The sequence below is a fragment of the Dendrobates tinctorius genome, unplaced genomic scaffold, assembly GCF_039654945.1.
Source record: "Dendrobates tinctorius isolate UK_male_01 unplaced genomic scaffold, ASM3965494v1 ptg000139l, whole genome shotgun sequence".
NCBI lineage: Eukaryota > Metazoa > Chordata > Amphibia > Anura > Dendrobatidae > Dendrobates > Dendrobates tinctorius.
This window is the reverse complement of record NW_027361807.1, coordinates 12,901,636-12,925,283: the sequence shown is the minus strand read 5'-3', so window position 1 is coordinate 12,925,283 and position 23,648 is coordinate 12,901,636. Positions and strand designations below refer to the sequence as shown.

General features: G+C 45.5%; 1 protein-coding gene and 1 long non-coding RNA gene across 2 annotated transcripts in view; one reads left to right on the top strand and one right to left on the bottom strand.

Annotated features, from left to right (window-relative positions):
• SLC17A8 (solute carrier family 17 member 8) overlaps nt 1-14,223 on the top strand; it is a 76,950-nt gene extending 62,727 nt beyond the window's left edge. The window contains exon 12 of the mRNA XM_073545039.1: nt 13,348-14,223. Within this exon, the coding sequence (XP_073401140.1) occupies nt 13,348-13,689 (342 nt within the window). The 3' untranslated portion in view covers nt 13,690-14,223. The remainder of the gene's footprint in view (nt 1-13,347) is intronic.
• Nucleotides 14,224-21,746: 7,523 nt separating this feature from the next.
• LOC141048961 (uncharacterized) overlaps nt 21,747-23,648 on the bottom strand; it is a 43,863-nt gene continuing 41,961 nt past the window's right edge. The window contains exon 4 of the long non-coding RNA XR_012220214.1: nt 21,747-22,274. This is a non-coding gene — a long non-coding RNA (uncharacterized lncRNA). The remainder of the gene's footprint in view (nt 22,275-23,648) is intronic.

Sequence of the window (23,648 nt, the reverse complement as noted above, 5' to 3'; positions counted from 1 at the left end):
AATCGGAGGCTCATCGACCCTGGCCTCCAAATCGGACCCAGAGTGGCCCTGCCCACCAAATCAGACTCTGAGGGGCCCTGCCCACCAAACCAGACCCTGAGGGGCCCCACTCACAAAATCGGACCGAGAGGCCCCGGCCACAAAATCTGACCCTGAGGGATCCCGTCCACCATTTCAAGCCCTGAGGAGCTCAGGCCACCGAATCAGATCCTGAGGGGCCCCACTGTTCTGAGTTCATTTTCTGGTCTACCAGTTGTGAGTTCTCCTTCCAGGCTCCCTCTGGTGGTAACAGGAGGTAGTGAGGCTGATTTAATCAGTAGAGATCTGCCACCTGATAATGAGGATGATTATTGGACCTCAGGAACCTCAGATTGGATTTAAGACAGCCGACGCCCTACTCTGGTGCTGGTGATTCCTTCTGCTTGTCAGGTCTTGGTTCTCAGCTCTGTTCCAGTCAGCTCAAGCTAAGTTTTTCTGCTATTGTTCACACTTGATTTTGTTGTTCTATTCAGTTTTTTGTGTGGTCAGCCAGCCCCAGCTGGTGCTGTGCTGAATTTCCACTCTTATTTATCTGTATTTGCCAATTTGCTTTTTGTCCCTTATTAGATTGGCCTCTTTTTGCTCTGTCTCAGAATATTTCAGAGTGCTGATATAGTGGGAGAAGTCTAGTGACTTCAGGGTTAATTTTGTTATCAGAAGTGTTGGACATTATTTTGTAGGGTTTTGAGCAGATTGCAGACAGTGTCTCTCCTTTCCACTCCTTTCTAGTTAGTTTGGGCCCCATCGTTTGCTCAGCCTATTTTCCTGCCCATGTTTGTGTTTTCATCTTGTTTCACCGTCAATACATGTGTCGGGGCTGTCTATTGCTTTGGGGTCTGCTCTGGGGCAGTTAGTTTTCCCCTTTTCTTGCTTTAGGCTTATTTAGTCCTCCGGCCGTGACGAGGCATCTAGGTTCTTTGTAGGATGCTCCACGGCTGCTGCTAGTTGTGTGGTTAGGATTAGGGATCTGCAATCTGCATAGTTACCAACCTCTCTGGTTTTTCTGGGCTTAGCTTGTTTAGGTTTTTTCCTCCTCGGTGACCCATTCATAACAGAATCACCAGCCATACCGCAGATCCTAGGGTACTCAAAAGCAGGAAAAAGTTGTTAAAAAAAAAAAAGTGTCAGAATTTTTTTTTATATGTATTTTTTCCTCTTTTTCTCTGGGGCCGTAGGAGGATTTTTCCCTACTGGAGATTAAGCAATTGTCTGATCGTGTGGAGCAACTTGCTGCTGAAGTGCAGGGAATTTCCACCTACCTCATTCAGTGACATACTGCTGAACCTAAGATCCCTACTCCTGATGTGTTTTCTGGGGATCGGTCTAAATTTCTGAATTTTAAGAATAATTGTAAATTATTTCTTGCCTTGAAGCCTAACTCATCGGGGAGCTCTGCGCAACAGGTTAAAATTGTCATCTCTTTGCTGCGCGGCGATCCCCAGGATTGGGCTTTTTCTCTGACACCTGAAAATCCTATTCTGACTAATGTGGATGCATTTTTTCAAGCCTTGGGGTTGTTGTATGATGAACCTAATGCTGTTGATCAAGCTGAGAGAACCCTGTTGGCATTAAACCAGGGTCAGGATTCTGCAGTTATACTGTCAAAAATTCTGAAAGTGGGCGGTCCTTACTACATGGAATGATGGTGCCTTGGCAGCTCTCTATCGGAAGGGTTTAGCAGAGACCATAAAAGATGTTATGGTGGGATTTCCTGTTCCCTCTGGTCTGGATGATTCTATGTCATTAGCCATTCAAGTTGATCGGCGTTTACGTGAACGTAAAACTACATGGGAGGCGCTGCCACCTTTTGAACAAACGTCTGAACCTATGCAATGTGATGGGGTTTTCTCTAGGGCGCAATGTCAGGAGTTTAGAAGGCGTAATAAGCTGTGTTTTTTCTGTGGAGATGCCTCTCATACTATTTCTGTCTGCCCTAAACGAGAGAAACGTTTTGCATACACATTTGCTGTGGGCAGTGTACAAACTAAGTTTCTTTTGGCAATTACTCTGATCTGCTCCTTATCCACGTTTTCCACTAAGGCTTTTGTGGATTCAGGAGCAGCGTTGAATCTGATGGATTTGGACTTTGCTAAACGTTGTGGTTTTTCCATGACGCCTCTGCAGACGCCTATTCCTTTGAGGGGTATTGATGCTACTCCTTCGGCAGAGAATAAACCTCAGTTTTGGACCCAGGTGATAATGCGAGTTACCCCAGACCACCAAGAAAATTGTAAATTTTTGGTGCTGCATAATTTGCATGATACTATTGTTCTGGGTTTTCCCTGGTTGCAAACTCATAATCCAGTTTTGGATTGGAAATCTGGGTCTGTGGTGAGTTGGGGTTGTCAGTGTGTTCTTAGAGATGCTCCTGTTTTCTCCACCTCTCCTCAGTCTCATGATATTCCTGATTATCTAGCCGATTTTTCTGATGTATTTAGTGAGAGTAAGTCTGCATCTTTGCCTCCTCATTGGAGTTATGACTGTGCAATTGAGTTGATGCCTGGGTGTAAATTTCCCAAGGGTCGGCTTTTCAACTTATCTGTACCTGAATATGATGCTATGCGATCCTATATTAAGGAGTCATTGGAGAAGGGTCATATAAGACCATCCTCGTCACCTTTAGGTGCTGTTTTTTTTTGTGGCCAAGAAAGATGGTTCATTAAGACCGTGTATTGATTATCGTTCCCTTAACAAAATGACGGTTAAATATCAGTACCTGTTACCTCTGATGTCTGATTTATTCTCCAGAGTTAAGAATGCCTGCTGGTTTACTAAGCTTGACCTCAGGGGGGCGTATAATCTTAGTCGCATCAAGCACAGGGATGAATGGAAGACGGCGTTTAATACTCCGGAGGGACATTTTGAGTACCTGGTGATGCCTTTTGGGCTCACTAATGCCCCTTCTGTCTTCCAGTCCTTTATGAATGATATTTTCCGTGACTTTGTGGATAAGTTTTTGATCATTTATCTGGATGATATTTTGATCTTTTCTAGTGATTGGGATTCTCATGTGGAACACGTCCGGACTGTGTTCCGGATTTTGAGGGAGAATTCCCTGTTTGTTAAGGGATCAAAATGCCTCTTTGGTGTACAGAGGATTTCATTTTTGGGATTTATCTTGTCTCCATCGACTATTGAAATGGACCCGGCCAAGGTACAGGCCATTTATGATTGGGTTCAGCCTACTTCTTTGAAGGCCCTCCAGAAGTTTTTGGGTTTTGCTAATTTCTATCGTAAATTTATAGGTAATTTTTCTGGTATTGTCAAACCACTGACTGATCTGCCCAAGAAGGGCGCTGATGTGCTGAATTGGTCTCCTGAGGTCTCAGCATTTCAGGAGCTTAAGCGGAGATTTACTTCAGCTCCGGTTTTACAGCAACCTGATGTCTCACTTCCATTTCAGGTGGAGGTAGATGCTTCTGAGATTGGTGCAGGAGCTGTTTTGTCCCAAAAAGACCCTGTGACTTCTAAGATGAATCCCTGTGCTTTCTTTTCCCGAAAGTTCTCCCCATCCGAACGTAACTATGATGTGGGGAATCGGGAACTGTTAGCCATGAAATGGGCATTTGAGGAGTGGAGACATTGGTTGGAGGGAGCTAAACATCAAGTCGTGGTCCCTACTGACCACAAGAATTTGATTTACCTGGAGTCGGCCAAATGCTTGAATCCTAGACAGGCTAGGTGGGCCTTGTCACACGTTTTGATTTTGTGGTCTCTTTTCTTCCGGGCACTAATAATGTCAAGGCAGACGCCCTCTCTAGGAGTTTCTTTGCTGATTCTCCTGTTGTGACCAAGCATGCTACCATCTTAGGTGAGGGGGTAGTTCTTTCTGCCATGTCGCCCAATTTGAGACGTGCTCTGGAAGAGTTTCAGGAGGACAAACCTGAGTGTTGTCCCATTGGAAAATTGTATGTTCCTGACCAGTGGAGAAAGAGAGTGATGTCTGAAATTCATTGCTCCGCATTGGCTGGTCATCCAGGTATTTTTGGTACCAGAGATTTGGTGAGTCGGTCCTTTTGGTGACCTGCCTTATCTCGTGATATCAGGAATTTTGTACAGTCCTGTGGGACTTGTTCTCGGTCTAAACCCTGTTCTCGTTCTAGTGGGTTGCTGATGCCCCTGCCGGTGCCCAAGAGGCCATGGACCCATATCTCAATGGATTTTATTTTTGATCTTCCTGTCTCTCAGAGAATGACTGTTATCTGGGTGATTTGTGATAGATTTTTGAAGATGGTCCGTCTTGTACCACTCCCAAAGTTGCCATCTTCCGCTGAGTTGGTGCCCTTGTTTTTACAACAGGTGGTTCGGTTACATGGGATTCCTGAGAACATTGTGTCCGACAGAGGAGTTAAGTTTGTTTCCAGATTCTGGAAAGTCTTTTGTTCCAGTCTGGGAATTCAGTTATCCATCTCCTCCGCGTTTCATCCCCAGACCAATGGACAGACTGAGAGAACAAACCAGACCTTGGAGTCTTATTTAAGATGTTTTATATCTGCCGATCAGGATGATTGGGTCTCATTTTTGCCCTAGGCAGAATTCGCGCTGAACAATAGAGCTAGTTCTGCCACTTTGATGTCACCCTTTTTCTGTAATTTTGGGTTTCATCCTCGATTCTCTTCAGGGCAAGTGGAATCTTCGTCCTGCCCCGGTGTGGACACTGTGGTTGAGAGAAGGCAGCAGATATGGGACCAAGTGGTGGATAAGTTGTCACTCTCTCAGGAAAAGGCCCAATGATTTTCCAACCGGCATAGGACCATTGGTCCCCGGTTTAAAGTGGGTGATATGGTTTGGTTGTCATCTAAGAATATTCCTATGAAGGTTGCATATCCAAAATTTAAGCCAAGATTTATTGGACCTTATAAGATTTTGGAGATTCTTAATGCTGTTTCTTTTCGATTGGCTTTTCCAGTTACGTTCAAGATCCATAACGTATTTCACAAATCTCTGTTGAAGAGGTTTGTTGAGCCAGTGGTTCCTATGGCAGCACCTCCTGACCCTGTGTTGGTTGAAGGCAATGTGGAATATGAGGTAGAGAAAATATTGGATTCTTGTTTGGTTAGACGGAGACTCCAGTATTTGGTCAGATGGAAGGGTTATGGCCAGGAGGATAATTCTTGGATCTCTGCCTCTGATATTCATGCCAATAGATTGGTTCGTGCTTTTCACCGGGCCCATCCTGACTGGCCTGGTGGCATGGATGAGGGTTCGGTGACCCCTCCTCAAGGGGGGGGTACTGTTGTGAGTTCATTTTCTGGTCTACCAGTTGTGAGTTCTCCTTCTAGGCTCCCTCTGGTGGTAACAGGAGGTAGTGAGACTGATTTAATCAGTAGAGATCTGCCACCTGATAATGAGGATGACGATTGGACCTCAGGAATCTCAGATTGGATTTAAGACAGCTGACTCCCTACTCAGGTGCTGGTGATTCCTACTGCTTGTCAGGTCTTGCTTCTCAGCTCTGTACCAGTCAGCTCAAGCTAAATTTTTCTGCTATTGTTAACACTTGATTTTGTTGTTCTATTCAGTTTTTTGTGTGGTCAGACAGCCCCGGCTGGGGCTGTGCTGAATTTCCACTCTTATTTATCTATATTTGCCAATTTGCTTTTTGTCCCTTTTTAGATTGGCCTCTTTTTGCTCTGTCTCAGAATATTTCAGAGTGCTGATATAGTGGGAGAAGTCTAGTGCCTTCAGGGTTAATTTTGTTATCAGAAGTGTTGGACATTATTTTGTAGAGTTTTGGGCAGATTGCAGACAGTGTCTTTCCTTTCCTTTCCTTTCTAGTTAGTTTGGGCCCCATCGTTTGCTCAGCCTATTTTCCTGCCTGGGTTTGTGTTTTCATCTTGTTTCACCGTCAATAGATGTGTGGGGGCTGTCTATTCCTTTGGGGTCTGCTCTGGGGCAGTTAGTTTTCCCCTTTTCTTGCTTTAGGCTTATTTAGTCCTCCGGCCGTGACAAGGCATCTAGATTCATCGTAGGTACGCTCCACGGCTGCTGCTAGTTGTGTGGTTAGGATCAGGGATCTGCAATCTGCATAGTTACCAACTTCTCTGGTTTTTCTGGGCTTAGCTTGTTTAGGTTTTTTCCTCCTCGGTGACCCATTCATAACACCCCACCCACCAAATCAGACCCTGAGGGGGCCCACAGGTCAACGTGGCCCCTGAGAGGCACCCACAGTTAAAATGGATCCTGAGTTGAAAGTCTTGCAGGGGCAGCAGGCAAGTCTCTCTTAAAGGGGCAGCCCGGGCACCATTTCAAAGCACTATCTGTACTTCCTTCAGGAAATACACATCTAGTTATTATTCAGTTGATTTCCCGCAATTAATGCGGTCCGAACCGCTACACGCACAGACTCCGTTGAGGTGTCGTTTCGAAGCCAGCGTCCACGAGTGGTGTGCTATGTAACTTTCGTGTCGATCAGATTGTAGTTTTTACGCAATTTGCGTTTGAAAAAACATTTTCCTCAATGCATTTCAATGGGAAAATGTTGCCACAGGGAAAACATGCCCTGAGGCGATTCAAATGGCAGTTAAGCTCATTGATATGCGCAGGCAGACCCAATTACTATGCCAATGCCTACAAACTTCACATGACCCCCCCAGGACACAGATTCTGCCAGATAATATCAGCTCTTAAAGCGAAACCAACAACACAAATGCAAATCTAGATTCATCACATGACGCAAGCCCCTGAGAGAGAATGTGCGCCAAAGTAGATTTAGAAGCCCAGTGAGCCAAACTGGCTCTTAAAGGGCCGACGCGCCAAAGTGATTCTTAAAGGGCTGGCGCACCAAAATGAGTCTTAAAGGGCTGGCGCGCCAAATCGAAAGCTGAGCGACCCCAGGCTTCAAATTGGAGGCTGCGCCACCCCGGCCTCAAAATCGTAGGCTGATTGACCCTGGCCTACAAATCGGAGGCTGAGCCACCCTGGCCTCCAAATCAGACCCAGAGTGGCCCCACCCACCAAATCGGACCCAGAGAGGCCCTGCCCACCAAATCGGACCCTGAGGGGCCCCGCCCATCAAATCGGACCCTGAGGGGCCGTGCCCATCAAATCGGACCCAGAGTGGCCCCGCTCACCAAATCGGACCCAGAGTGGCCCCGCCCACCAAATCGGACCCTGAAGGGCCCCGCCCACCAAATTAGACCCAGAGTGGCCCCGCCCACCTAATCGAACCCTGAGGGGCCCAGCCCACCAAATCGGACCCTGAGGGGCCCCATCCAAAAAATCAAACCCTGAGGGGCCCGCCCACCAAATCGGACCCTGAGGGGCCCCGCCCACCAAATCAGACCCTGAGGGGCCCCACCCACCAATTCGGACCCTGAGGCGCCCCGGCCACAAAATTGGACCCTGAGGGGCCCCATCCACAAAATCGGACCCTGAGGGGCCCCAGCCACAAAATCAGACCCTGAGGGGCCCCGGGCACAACATCGGACCCTGAGGTGCTCCACCCACAAAATCGGACCCTGAGGGGCCACACCCACAAAATCGGACCCTGAGGGGCCACACCCACAAAATCAGACCGTGAGGGATCCCAGCCATTAATTCAAGCCCTGAGGAGCCTAGGCCACTGAATCGGATTCTGAGGGGCCCCACCCACCAAATCAGACCCTAAGGCCAAACTGGCCCCTGAGAGGCACCCACGTTAAAACGGATCCTGAGTTGAAAGTCTTTCAGGGGCAGCAGGCAAGTCTCTCTTAAAGAGGCAGCCCGGGCACCATTTCAAAGCACTATCTGTACTTCCTTCAGGAAATGCACATCTAGTTCTTCTGCTTCTTCTTATTATTATTATTCAGTTGATTTTGTGCAATTAATGCAGCCTGAACCGCTACACGCACAGACTCTGTTGAGGTGTCCTTTCGAAGCCAGCGTCCATGAGTGGTGTGCTAAGTAATTTTCGTGTCGATCGGATTTGTAGTTTTTGCGCAATTTGCATTTGAAAAAACATTTTCCTCAATGCATTTCAATGGGAAAATGTTGCCATAGGGAAAACATGCCCTGAGGCAATTCAAATGGCAGTTAAGCTCATTGATATGTGCAGGCACACCAAGTTACTATGTCAATGCCTACGAACTTTTCATGACCCCTCCAGGACAGAGTTTCTGGCAGATAATATCAGCTCTTAAAGCGAAACCCACAGCACAAATGCAAATCTAGCTTCATCACATGACGCATGCCCCTGAGAGAGAATGTGCGCCAAAGTGGATTTAGAAGCCCAGTGCGCCAAACTGGCTCTTAAACGGCCGACGCGCCTAAGTGATTCTTAAAGGGCCGGCGCGCCAAATCGAAATCTGAGTGACCCCAGGCTCCAAATCAGAGGCTGATCGACCCTGGCCTACAAATCGGAGGCTAAGCCACCCTGGCCTCCAAATCGGACCCAGAGTGTCCCCGCCCACCAAATCGGACCCAGAGTGGCCCCGCCCACAAAATTGGACCCCGAGGGGCCCCGCCCACAAAATTGGACCCTGAGGGGCCCCGCCCACCAAATCGGACCCAGAGTGGCCCCGCCCACTAAATTAGACCCAGAGTGGCCCCGCCCACTAAATTAGACCCAGAGAGGCCCCGCCCACCAAATTGGACCCTGGGGGGCCCCGCCCACCAAATTGGACCCTGAGGGGCCCCGCCCACCAAATCGGACCCTGAGGGGCCCCGCCAACCAAATCAGACCCTGAGGGGCCCCACCCACCAATTCAGACCCTGAGGGGCCCCGCCCACCAAATCGACCAAAGTGGCCCCTGAGAGGCACCCACAGTTAAAAAGGATCCTAAGTTGAAAGTCTTGCAGAGGTAGCAGGCAAGTCTCTCTTAAAGGGGCAGCCCGAGCACCATTTCAAAGCACTATCTGTACTTCCTTCAGGAAATACACATCTAGTATTTTATTTACCACTCACATCTTGCTGACATAATACATGCAATTTTAAAGATCAACATTTTGATACGGAGCTCTGAATAACCTCTCACATAGATATATTGTACATTTGTAAAAAAAAAAAAAATTCTGGGAAACCACCACAGGGGGAACATAGTTATATAGGTAAAAAAAAAAAAAGACCTACCGTATTTTTCGGACTATATAAGACGCACCGGACCATAAGACGCACCCCAAATTTACAGAAGAAAAATAAGGGATAAAAGTAGTGTGTCAAATGGGGGTCCATCTTACAGTCCAAATTCAGCTTACCAGGGAATGGATCGGCACAGGTGGAGGAGAGGTCACAGGGGTCGTTTGGTGGTCTGGGCTGGTGCGGTGGCCTCCAGGAAATCCCATCCCAAGCTGATGCGGTGGTGGCGGCTCTGTTGGGGCAGGGGTGGCAGTACTGTTCTGGACAGAGGGGCTCTGTGCTGGGGCAGGGGCTCTGTGCTGGGGCAGGGGGGCTGTGCTGAGGCAGGGGGGCTGTGCTCCGGTGCAGGTGCTGTGCTCCAATGCAGTGGCAGCGGCTCTCTGTGCTCCGTGGGGGGCTCCATTGGTATTTCCTCAAAGCCCAGAGGCTGCCGCACATCCATTGCTGCCATTTTACAGTGGCTTCTGGAAACATGGCCGTTGGCAACATGGCCGCCGAGAACATGGCCGCCGGGCTGGGGCGGCGCATGCTCAGATTCAGATCTGTCTCCCAAGATCTCAGGACGAGATCTGAATCTGATCATGCACTGCCCCTGGCCTGGCGGCCTTGTTCCCGGAGGCCACCGTAACATGGCGACAATGGATGTGTGTAGGCCTCCCGGGCTTTGAGGAAATGCCGGTGGAGTCCCCCACGGAGCACAGAGAGCCGCTGCCACTGCCCTGGAGCACAGCTCACCTCCAACACACCACAGAGCCCCGCCGCACTCACACCAGCCACAGGATTGTAAGTACCGTATATACTCGAATATAAGTCGAGATTTTCAGCCCAAAAAATTGGGCTGAAAGTCCCCCTCTCGTCTTATATTCGAGTCATATACACCGGGGGGTCGGAGGGGGAGCGGGGGTGTCAGGTCATACTTACCCATCCTGACGCTGTGTCTTGAGCCCCCAGCTTCTCCCCGTGCTCTCTCTTCCTGCCTTCACTGGTCACGTGGTGCCGCTCATTAAAACTCATGAATATGTGCATATTCATGAGTTTTAATGAGCGGTACCACATGACCGCTGAAGGCAGGAAGAGAGAGCGCGGAGAAGCTGGGTGCTCAAGACACAGCGTCAGGAGGGGTAAGTATAGCGATACTCACCTGTCCTGCGTCCATGGCTGCTTGCTGCTGTCTGTCATCGGTCAGTGACTTCAGACAGCAGAGGGCGCGGTGACGTGGTTAGTGCGCGCCGCGCCACCTGCAGTCTGAACGTCACTGACTGATGATGTGGCGGATAGCGGGGAGCAGCCATGGACGCAGGACAGGTGAGAATCTGACACCCAGCGACGGAGAGGTGAGTATGTCATTTTTTTATTTTTACATGCAGCACCAGCATGGGGGCAGCATATGGGGGAATCATCTATGGAGCTTCTTATGGGGGCAGCATATGGGGGGCATAATCTAAGGAGCTTCTTATGGGGGCAGCATATGGGGGGCATAATCTAAGGAGCTTCTTATGGGGGCAGCATATGGAGGAATAATCTATGGAGCATTTCCCACCCTAGACTTACACTCACTGGCCACTTTATTAGGTACACCTGTCCAACTGTGTGTTAAGACTTAATTTCTAATCAGCCAATCACATGGCGGCAACTCAGTGCATTTAGGCATGTAGACATGGTCAAGACAATCTCCTGCAGTTCAAACCGAGCATCAGTATGGGGAAGAAAGGTGATTTGAGTGCCTTTGAACGTGGCATGATTGTTGGTGCCAGAAGGGCTGGTCTGAGTATTTCAGAAACTGCTGATCTACTGGGATTTTCACGCACAACCATCTCTAGGGTTTACAGAGAATGGTCCGAAAAAGAAAAAAAATCCAGTGAGCGGCAGTTCTGTGGCCGGAAATGCCTTGTTGATGCCAGAGGTCAGAGGAGAATGGGCAGACTGGTTCGAGCTGATAGAAAGGCAACAGTGACTCAAATTGCCACCCGTTACAACCAAGGTAGGCAGAAGAGTATCTCTGAACGCACAGTGCGTCGAACTTTGAGGCAGATGGGCTACAGCAGCAGAAGACCACACTGGGTACCACTCCTCTCAGCTAAGAACAGGAAACTGAGGCTACAATTTGCACAAGCTCATCGAAATTGGACAGTAGAAGATTGGAAAAACGTTGCCTGGTCTGATGAGTCTCGATTTCTGCTGCGACATTCGGATGGTAGGGTCAGAATTTGGCGTAAACAACATGAAAGCATGGATCCATCCTGCCTTGTATCAACGGTTCAGGCTGGTGGTGGTGGTGTCATGGTGTGGGGAATTTTTTCTTGGCACTCTTTGGGCCCCTTGGTACCAATTGAGCATCGTTGCAACGCCACAGCCTACCTGAGTATTGTTGCTGACCATGTCCATCCCTTTATGACCACAATGTACCCAACATCTGATGGCTACTTTCAGCAGGATAATGCGCCATGTCATAAAGCTCGAATCATCTCAGATTGGTTTCTTGAACATGACAATGAGTTCACTGTACTCAAATGGCCTCCTCAGTCACCAGATCTCAATCCAATAGAGCATCTTTGGGATGTGGTGGAACGGGAGATTCGCATCAGGGATGTGCAGCCGACAAATCTGCGCCAACTGTGTGATGCCATCATGTCAATATGGTCCAAAAACTCTGAGGAATGCTTCCAGCACCTTGTTGAATCTCTGCCACGAAGAATTGAGGCAGTTCTGAAGGCAAAAGGGGGTCCAACCCCTTACTAGCATGGTGTACCTAATAAAGTGGCCAGTGAGTGTATACTTGAGTCAATAAGTTCTCCCAGTTTTTTGTGGCAAAATTAGGGGGGTCGACTTATACTCGGATCGACTTATACTCGAGTATATACGGTATATTGCGACCATAAGACGCACCCCCTTTTTCCCCAAAAATTTTTGGGAAAAAAGTATGTCTTATGGTCTGAAAAATACAGTAGGTTCATCAAATTGAACCTTTCTCCATCAATTGTACATTTTGCCACTAATTTAACTATAAATCTCAATGTTATGTGTATTGAGAAAATCATCCAGCACTTTTTTTGGAATGCTGTTATAGTGTCTGCCGTTACTACCTCCTGTGGTCGGCATTCCACAGTCTGACTGCTCTAACTGTAAAGAACCCTTTCCTGTTCAGTTGTCAGAATCTCCTTTCTTCCACCCGTAATGAGTGCCCCCTGGTCCTTAGTATGGTCATTGGAAAGTATAAGTCCTGTGCCCGTCCTTTGTATTGACCACACATATATTTATACATGTAAATGAGATCCCCTCTGGCGTCTTTTTTCTAAGCTAAACAAGCCCAACTTTTCCAACCTCTCATCATATGAGAGGCTTTTCTGTGCTGGCAAAGATTGGTGTCAGGCACAATAGGCAGGTATGTAACAAGTACCTGTCTGTTAGTTTATGGACAATATTAAGAAAAAAAAGGTCCTGGATAACATCTTTAAGAACTTTCTGCTCACTGTGTTACCAATGTGTATATTTTACAATCAGTATATGGTAAATGGTTATGGCAAAACAAACATTTTTTTTCTTTTTGCTTTTTTTTAATCTCTGAATGGGATTTGGAGTTATGTATCAGAATTATGAGCTTCAACTGTTATAAAGACAAATTGCTACATAATCGTTACTGAACATTATGTCACTTTGACGTGTTACATTTTAATTTAAGCCTTTTTGTCCAATATTTCAGCATTTTTATAGTGCAAAGTTAATATTAGATACAAAGGCTTCTAATATCAGCCCCAGGAAGAAATTCTGCCTTCTTATTTCAGCACATGGATTATTAACTCTTGTCACATTGGTTAAAGGGAATCACTGACAGGCAGTTGAGTAACCAAGAAAGAGAAGTATTAACCTGGTAGCGTAATTGACGGTGAATTTGGTTGGGTGTAAGAGTGTTAGATGGGAAACCACAAAGAAAGATATTGCAATAATCCAAAAGGGGAAGATGAGTGTATAGACAGCACCAATTCAAAAGAAAGTTGGGCATTGTGTAGAAAGTAAAGAACACAAGATTGAATTGATTTAGAAATCTCTTGTAGCCGTATTTTATTCACAGCAGAACACATATCTGGGAAACATTTTGAGGTGAAGGCAACAGAAGGTTGTCAGGACTGAGATGTACAGTCCAGTTGATGACAGTTTAATTCAAGGTTTCTTTGCGAGATTCTAATATAGACCACTTACTGCTAATTCATTAGTTATAAGATATTTTAATGATGTTGCCTTTACTTTCTTTGTAGACTCGTGAAGAATGGCAAAACGTATTTCTGATTGCTGCTTTAGTCCACTACAGCGGTGTTATTTTTTATGGCATCTTTGCTTCCGGAGAAAAGCAGGACTGGGCAGATCCGGAGAGTCTTAGTGAAGATAAATGTGGTATTATAGACAATGATGAACTAGCAGAAGAAACCGAATTAAATAATGAATCGTTCACCAGTCCCAGTAAAAAGAGCACGTATGGTGCTACCATTCAAAGCAATGAAATCCGCAAGGCCGGCTGGAGGAAACAGAAAGGCATGACCCAGGACTTCGATGAGCAGGCAGCCTATCAATATGAGAATGGAAATTTTCAGGACTCCTAATTCTGCAATTGCAGTAGTTATATTCAAGTGACGTATTGTTAAGAGGACCTCCATTAAGTATTGCTCAGTTTATATGTTTACCAAACATATTGATTCCCTATACCATCCCATGGTATAGTGCACTTTGATAGTCATCTGACTTTTCATGCTATGCAACATTAATCTGCATGACTGTGATAATCATTATTACTATATCTCTTATAAAATATTTTTATGTTTAAGAATGAGCCCAGTTTAAGAACTTAAACTTTCTACCCATATTTACTACTTAATTTTAGCTTCTAGATGTGTGGATGTTTTATTTCAACTTTTAAAGATACAGTACATCAAAATTCAGTATTTATTTCAATAATTATTAACAATAGTATAATATCTTAAAATAGTTAAAACAGCCCATATGTCTTCATATATTAATGGCAAAGGATATTTGTGACTCATCTCAGATTCCTATTTTTGTATTTCATGTAAAATAGGTATTACTTGAAGTAACTCATTAAACATGATCTGTTTCAACATTTTTCTTTTTATATTTAATATATAGGCCTTTATTTCACATAATATATGAATATCTGCTATTATGTTAATTGTCTGTGTCATGGTTCCACCCCTCAGTGTGTCCAGTCTGGTGCAGGGGCATGCTAAGCAAACGATGTGTTGATTGACAGCTCGGCCGTCCAATCTGAGACTGGGAGGCGCTGGTTGTCTCCAGGTGTTCATTGTCCCAGGTGATTGCCAGGCTACTTGACTGGGCTGTTTCTTCCAGACCTCTGCCAGATGTACACTCAGCTACTGTGTGGTTGGTCTCTTCCTTCTGTTTGACATACCCTCCTGGCTTCTGACCTTGGACTCCTTGACTATCCCATCTCATGGCTTGGCCATGGGATGTGACCCAGTGTCACGGAATCATAATCCTGTTGGAAGTTCCAATGACACCCAAGCATCAGCTTCCTCACTGAAGGCAAGACCTATTCTCTGTGAATTTCCTGATACTTGATTTAATCTATCTTTCCTTTCAGAGACGAGTCTAGGAACAGGCCAGGTGTCAGGATCAGCAATGATGCGGCCAGAGCAAGTTACTAGTTTTTGAAGGGCCAATATAGGGCACAATATGGCCAGCCTACAGTGGGTGGGTGCGCCATTCGCAGTTCATTTTAGCATGCCCACTTTTGCAGCAAGTCAATGACTTAGATCAGGGTACAGTAGGGTGTTTGAGGACTTATATAGTTCTTACCGTGATAAAGTTTACCCTATGTAGCAGTGATACAGAACACTGACTGACATGGATCTGTTGCTTTACATACAGTGAGACTGATGAACACTTTACCCGTGTATAACTGACATATTCTGATTGGAAAGGACATGGTGTAACCTGTGTATAACCAACATAGATGCAGATTTATCATGTCTCCTTAAAGCCCCACGTGACAATTCTGTTACTGACACATCCTGATTAGGGGAATGTTGATCATTTTTTGTCTGTCTAGTGAGCCCTGATGGTGTCACAAGACCCCCACTGTCTTGCTAACCTCCTGTTCCTCCATTGTAAGGAACCTACTATATGTCTATGATACTTCAATAGTTATACTTATCCTGGTCTTTTTTTTACTACTTTGTGTGTGTTTGGGCAGTAAGGTCTGCAGTTACTACAGGAGCCTAGTGTAAAAGGAACTATGCTGCGTTGGCCATTATGCAATTGCCAGGAGGACCTTCCCTGTTTTAAATATGCCTCTAGGCTTCAATGTTGTCCAGTTGCCATGTCAAGTGGTCCTTCTAGACAGTGATGTCATGGTCATGCACTGCCTAGCAATACAGTGTAGCCACTGTGAGGGTGCAGGAGGTCAGTTCTTGGTCCTGGGGCTAGCGAGTACCTAGTGATAAACGTTGTGTGAGATAATAATAAGTTCTCGATTTAGCTTTAAATATTATTTCCTATCTGACTATCATGTATATAAAGAACACTGGTTCCTCTAATGGTTGATTACTTTTTGTATCCATGACTAAATCTTGTATACAATTTATGTCAGCGACGGATAAGAGATTATTTGTCTTGGGGTTTGTTTTATGCAGTCCTTGATTTAGTTAAAGGGGTTGAGGAGTCAAAACAAGTTATGGATAGGTAATAACTTATTGATTGGTGGGCGTCTCAACCACTGGGACCGTTCAACAGATTGGGGAACGTTTAGCCTCATTAGGATGGAGCGGCAGTGTCCATGTTCAACCACCACTCCAGTGATTCCCTATGAGGCTGCTGAACGCTGCGCTCAACTATTTCCAATAGACCCAAAGAGGATGAATGGATTGGTGATCAGGCATTCAAACTGCTATTCCATTTTGTAATGGGGATAAAAATTCCTTGTTCTGTTGATCAGTGTCGGTCTGAGTGGTCAGAACTCCACTGATCAGCAAGTGATCACTGATCCTACGGATATGTGATAATTTGTTTACATCTTTAAATGTATACATAAATAAACTGGGTAATAACTCAAAATATTGTATATAGCTGTGTAGGAATTCACGTTTTCAGGCAGGCATTAGACAGCATTCACACAAGCAATGTGGTTTGGTCTAAACAGGTGCAGTTTTATTGTTTTCATAAAACTCCAAGTGATTCAAAACCAAAAACAGCCTCTTCTTGGCACAAAGGTATCACGGCAAATAAACAATTCATTTAGCAGGCACATATATGTCAGTGTGGTATCACCCCAACAGATTACAGCACAAACATCATACAGAGAATAGGCACAATCTCACCAGTCTCGGTATCCCCTTCTTGCCGGGTTCAAGCAGCCTCCCGCGAAAAACAGAATTGTTCAAGTCCAGGCACAGTTTACTCTGAACAGGCTACAGCTTCCACACAGTTCTCTGCAACTCCAACACAAATAATCCTCAGCTTTCCTGACTGACATGTGCAGTCTCCATTCAGAGAGACTCTAACTTGTCTCTTTCCCAGCCACAGCTCACATTTTTGCTGGTCACTTACCAGCCTCAGCACAGCTGACCAGGGGTGTATCTAGGTTTCTGGCACCCGGGGCAAGAATACAATTTGCGACCCCCCAGCACATATGTCGTTTGAACACTTAGGCCGGTTTCACATTTGCGCTTTATAGCGCAGCGACGGCCTGCGCACGGCCGCCGCTAAGCCCCGCCCCCTGCCGACTCCCTGCCCGCCCCTTCCGGTCATTGCCGCCTACTAGCGCACATGGGCGCTTGCGATCTGCGCACCCTATCTTTAGCATAGGGTGCGCAGATCATGCGCTGGCCGTGCGCTAGCAGGATTTTGCAGTGCGCTGCGCACTTTTGAAGGTGCGCCGTGCACGCCGAAATGCAACATGCTGCGTTCGGCGCACACGGGTGCACCTTCAAAATTGCACAGCGCACGGCAAAATCCTGCTAGCGCACGGCCAGCGCACGATCTGCGCACCCTATGCTAAAGATAGGGTGCGCAGATCGCAAGCGTCCATGTGCGCTAGTAGACGGCGATGACCGTAAGGGGCAGGGAGGGGGCGGGGCTTAGCAGTGGCCATGCGCAGGCCGTCGCTGTGCTATAAAGCGCAAATGTGAAACCGGCCTTAGTCTCGCGCCGACGAGCTGGTCTTCCTAATTCTCTCAATGTTCAGTGAAAAACTGAGGGAAGCAGGAAGAGAAGCTCGTTGTCACATGACAGTAAGTATGAAAATCGCATATGAGTGAAATGGCCATGTGATGACTCCTGGAACCTGAAACCAGAGTTGAATCCTGACAGGATATTACATGTTGTTAGGATTGGCTACAGGGCTTCATTTTATAATTTAAGGTCTCATACAGGTTTGAGATGAAAGTCTGCAGTGATTTTATGTGACTGCAGGCTTCTGAATTCTCACAGCACAAGCACTGCACACTTTTAGGATTCTCCCTTGCCGGCGGCGGGAGTACACGGTCATATGTCAGCACAAGCATGTGATTTGTATACTTCTAGCCACATTCTGACTAGACCTGCCTGACCTCAGTCAATTCATTTTCATTGAGTGAGGCCACATGTCAAGTCCGCAAGTGACCACATGTATGCAAATCGCCAACACCAGAGAATCCTGACAGCGTGCAGTGTGCGCTGTAAGAATTCAGAAGTCTGCAGTCACATAGAATAACTGCAGACCTATCACAAACTTGGACAACCCCTTTAATGTTCCTAACATAAATGACAATATGAGAATTAGTCAGTATCACAAAAGAAAACATTTACATCCATGAACCCTATAGATGATTTTGTCTCTGGAGTCGCCTCTTTCTTTTCATCTTCATCTTGTCCAGATGCCATGATGATGACTCTTCTCATCCACAGCCAGTGCTCATTTCTGCAGACTTCCATCTTCTCCGGTCTTTTGCAGCACAACCCAACACAACGCCCTTAAAGAGCAGTGTTATTATAATGCTCCTGAATAAAAATATCTGCCCTAAGCTGAGCCCCTAAGTAAATAATTGCCCCTCACTATATTCCCAGCATAAAATATGACTCTCACTGTCCCTCTTATGGTACATGCCCTCCATACTGCCCTCTCTCTTTTCCATACTTCACACTGTCTTCTCATACTGTGTCAATTCTGTAGAGCCCAGTCTCTATACTGTGCTATACTCTATACTGTGCTATACTATACTCATTACACTCCTCCTACTTGGCATACTGTCTCCTCCTGGCTGTTACCCTCACACTACTCAGTATCTATTCTGTGCCCACTCACACTATCCTCCCCCCATACTGTCTGCACCCATTTCTTGTTCCCTCCTCATGTACATCCCCCCTGCTAACTATACTATCTCCTCACTTATTTACCCCCTCGCTCTCCATATTTCCTCCTCAGACATCCCCCCCGACTCCCCATACTGTGTCCGCACACATCCAATTACCCTCGTTCCCCATAGTTCATCCTCACACATTCCATCACCCTAGCACCCAATACTGTGTCAGCACACATTTTTCCCTTCGCTACTCACCGTGTCCACCCCCATCTCCCTACTCACCCCCCACAGAATATATCCACTCCCCTTCCAACACAATAAATCCATCCCCCTCCACACAGAATAAATGCACCCTGCCCCACACACACTGAATTCACAAACCCCTCACACACTGAATAAATCCTGATCCCCCAACACACAGACACACACACACACTGAATAAATCTCCACCCCTCCCCCCACACACTGAGTAAATGAACAATATATGATAAGCTTAATAGATCAGGAATAAATCATTTGTGTGTCTCTATCTGTGCAGCATCTACGGCAGGCTGCTTCTCTCATACACAGATAAAGGAAAAAAAACCCCAGAAAATACAGTCACATGCTCTTCCTGTGTGAGCCTCTGGGAGTTTTTTTTGTTCTAATTTTATGAACAGCATGCAAATCTAGCAACTAAACACTCATAGACAGGAATGGAGTTGTTGCACCAAACATATTCCAACACCCCCACTCAACAACTACTTATCCTGTTAGTCCCATTGCAGTTCTGAAGTCCTCAAACTTGTCTCTTGATAATGGCTTTGTCAAAATGTCTCACTGTCATCTGTTGAACTGCAGCTATGGACATTAAAGTTTTGAATGTGGTTTGCTTTGCAACTGGAGAAAATGTAGCATCATAATCTTCACCATACTTTAGCGAGTACCCTTTTGCGACCAATCGTGCCTTAAACTGGTGAACTTTACCTTCTGAGTCATATTTGTTTTTGAAGACCCACTTACATTCGATAGCTCTTTTTCCTTGTTGTAGCTCAGTAAGCTCCCATGTCTGGAGTTGGTGAAGGGACTCCATCTCTTCATTAGCGGCATTTATCCACTTCTGCTTCTCGTGAACAGGCAGTTTTTGTATCTCTTGCCATGACTGTGGCTCTAGTACAGGAAGTGTTCTGACCATATAAGAAGGGCGTCTAGCTGGGATACCTTTCAGATCTCCTGACTGGAGGTTGACTTGGTTCTTCTGTATCTTCTTTGGTGGCTTCAGAGTTTATCCACACTTCAGTGTTTTCCTTTTTGGCATCTGGGTTTGGTGATTGAGATTCTTGTTCTTGCTTCATAGGTTGAATAACTGGTGTAACTTCATGGAATTTAAGCGATACAGAGTTTTCATCAATCGCTACATCTCTGCTGATTGTTACTGTGTTGGTCTCTGGGTGCAGGATTCTGTATCCCTTTTGAGTTTCGCTATAGCCCACCAGGACTCTTTTCTTTGCATGTGATTCCCACTTGGAACGTTTTTCTTTGGGAACATACATAAACGTTTTGCTTCCAAACATCCTGACGTGCTTCAGGTTAGGCTTCTCGCAGTTCCATAGCTCATATGGAGTTTTATTTGTCGCTATACCTGGCAGTCTGTTTTGAAGATAGCAAGCTGTCATGATGGCTTCTCCCCAATACGTTGTAGGTAGATTCGCATCAAACAACATACTACTTCCACTTTCACAGAGATTACGGTTCTTTCTCTCTGCAATGCCATTTTGTTCTGGGTTGTATGGAATGGTCGTCTGGAACATGATTCCATCCTTTTTCAAAATGATTTCCACCTTACCACTTGTATACTCGGAATAATAAACAAAACGACGGAGTGTAGATCCAATACAATGTGACCAGAGTAGAAAAAAAGTCAAATTTATTCAAAATAGAAAAAACATCACATCACAAAAATGTCATAAGAAATCTACAAGACAGGTAAAATACAGGGGAAATAGCAAACAATCAAATGTCAATGTATATACTGGGTCTTCTAAAAATATAAAAAGGTGGGTAGGTGGTAACAATGACTATATCTCTCACATAGATCACGTTCACCGCAGCATAAAGTGCAAAAATTACGGGCTAGTATAATAGAAAAATTCTTGTGCGAGAAATCCTCTATAATGGAGAATATTCCCAATTATAAAAACTGTCTAAGCTGCTGCAGAAAAGGTGAGTATCCAAAAAATGTCATTAAATCAGGCAGTAAGTACCACACTTACCCATAGTCCCTCTCTAAGAAACCCGGAACACGTAGCCCCAATGCGCATTTCGCGAAACGCGCGTTGGGGCTGCGTGTTCCGGGTTTCTTAGTAAGGGAAATTTGGATCTACACTCCATTGTTTTGTTTATTAGTAGTAGGTGGGTGTTCCAAATTGGAAATTTCCTTTGTCCCGGTACAAATTTTATTAGAGGACCAACTATGGCGCAGTGATGATGTATTCTGTTCTTAATTGTATATATATCCTTGTATATTCAGTTCCATTATCTGCACGCAGGGCTTTTGGCATTCTTCCAAATTTCTTAAAGGGAACCTGTCGCCCCCCCAGGCATTTTTAAGTAAAAGAGCCACCTTGTGCAGCACTAATGCTGCATTCTGTCAAGGTGGCTCTTTTATTTATCGTCCATTCCACCACCAAAATAATCGTTTTTAAAATTGGTCAGACATACCTGAAGTTTGACCGGGGGCAGGTCTTTCCCCCCCCCCCGGACACAGACACCTCACATCTGTCAGTTATGTCCTGCTTTTGAATTTGGTGCCGCCTCCTCAGTGTTCATTTCTTTTTCTCACGCCTGCGCTGTAATATTCTTTCTTGGGCATGCGCAGTTAGCGCTGCCCGTCCTATGACATCACATGATGTGACACCATGTGACCAGGAGGGGCGGTGCTAAGCAGAACAGTGGTGCAGTAGGATCTGTGATGACGTCAGCACCATGTGACCAGTAGGGGCGGAGCTGAGCAGGGCAGTGGTGCAGCAGGACCTGTGATGACATCAGCACCATGTGACCAGTAGGGGCTGAGCTGAGCAGGGCAGCGGTGCAGCAGAACCTGTGGTGATGTCAAAATATTACAGTGCAGGCGCAAGAAAAAGAAATGAATGCTGAGGAGGCGGCGCCAAATTGAAAAGCAGGACATGACTGACGCATGTGAGGCATCTGTGTCCAGGGGGAAAGACCTGCCCCCCGGGTCAAATTTCAGGTATGTCTGATTAATTTTAAAAACAATTATTTCGGCGGTGGAAGGGATGCTAAATAAAAGAGCCACCTTGACAGAATGCAGCATTAGTGCTGCACAAGGTGGCTCTTTTACTTAAAAACGCCTGGGGGGGTGACAGGTTGCCTTTAAACTGTGAAGCAGGTAGGCGACTGTATATCTGGAGTAGTCATCAATAAATGTGAGAAAATATCTCTTCTTGCTAGGAGTTTGAACACTCATTGGACCGCACACATCTGTATGTATCAGATCCAGAGGCTGGGCAGATCTAGTAGTGCTTATTTTAGGAAAGGATTTTCTGGACATTTTCCCTTTAAGACAGCTAGTGCACTTCATGATTTGACTACACTTGTTGATTTCAATACCATTTGCAAGTTGAGCTAGCTTCCTTACTGCTTCTGGGTCTCTGTGCCCAAGACGTCTGTGCCATACTTGGATACAGTTCTTATGTAGATCTTGTCTAGCACTGTACACTCTTTCTTAGAATTTTAGCTGATAAAGTTCATCTTGGATTTTTCCTTCTGCAAGAGCGTGACCCTTCTCTGAGATGATGCAGCTGTTATCTTTAAAAGTCACTACAGTCTCCTGTTGCGTGAGATTCTTTACTGACAGAAGATTGCTTTCAAGGCTGGGAACATAGAGAACATCCTTTATTGGCATCTTTCTACTTTGAGCTGAGGAAACTAGACAGTGGAGGTAACATCTTCTACTCCTTCTGAAGTCATATAGTGACTGTTAACTAAGATGACATTTTCTGACTTGCTTTCGCTAAGGTCAGTGAAGAAATCCTTGTTATTTGTTATATGGCTGCTTGCACCAGAATCTATACACCATATATGCTTTGCAGATGGGCCTGTACTGGCATTAAATGCAGTTTCAACACATGCAGAATCTTTTACAGCTTTTTTTAACCCTTTCATGACTGTTCTGCTTTTTTAAGCTGACTCATTCTTGCTTTCCAAATGCTGTAGTCTGCTTTAAAGTGGCTTGGCTTTTTACAGACAAAAAATTCACGAGTTTCTCTTAGATTGCTCTTATATTTAGGGAAATCCTGTGTATTTAATGCTGCTTCTGCTATGAATTCAATACTGCTGCTTACATGCTGTGTTTTTCTTTTGAATTCATCCAGCTTGCCTTTAACCTACTCTAGTGTCAGCTCGTCATCTGGCCGTGCATCTAGTGCAGTCACAAGTGTGTCATAACCTTCTGGAAGACCACTTAATAGAAGTGCAGCAACATGAAAATCTTTAATTTCTTCTCCAATACCAATGAGACGCTCCAAAATCTCTAGGGTGTTTCTTATATAGTCCTGCGTATTCTGTCCATCACTTAACTTAGGCTACTTTCACACTTGCTTTTTTTGCAGCGCGTTTTTCCCGCAAATAAACGCATGGAAAAAACGCATACAAACACATACAAATGCTGCGCTTCTTTCAAGCATTTTTATGAGCATGCATGAAAAAACGCAGCGTTTTTATGCGTTTGTATGCGTTTTTAGTGCGTTTTTACAGCGTTTGCGGTTTTTTCCAACATCAGTTGGCCCCTTACACTAACCCAAACCATGACTTTACTAACCCTAACCCTAACTCTGACCCTAACCCAAACCCTAACCCTTAACCAAACCATACCCTAACCCTAACCCTGACCCTAACCCTAACCCTTAACCAAACCATACTAACCCTAACCCTTAACCAAACCCTACCCAAACCCTAACCCTATACCCTAACTAACCCTAATCCCTAACCCTTAACCAAACCATACTAACCCTAACCCAAACCCTAACCCTAAACCCCCTTAACTAACCCTAACTATAACCCAAACCCCTAAATTCCATTGTCTAACTAATGGTCAACAAAAAAACGCATGCGCAAAAAAACGCATACATGAGCATGGCAATGCGCACATATGCGCACCCATAGACTTATAATGGGTGTCTTGCTGTAAAAAAACGCATTGTGCGCGCATGCGTTTTTTTGAGGCAAGTCGGACGCCCAAAAAATGC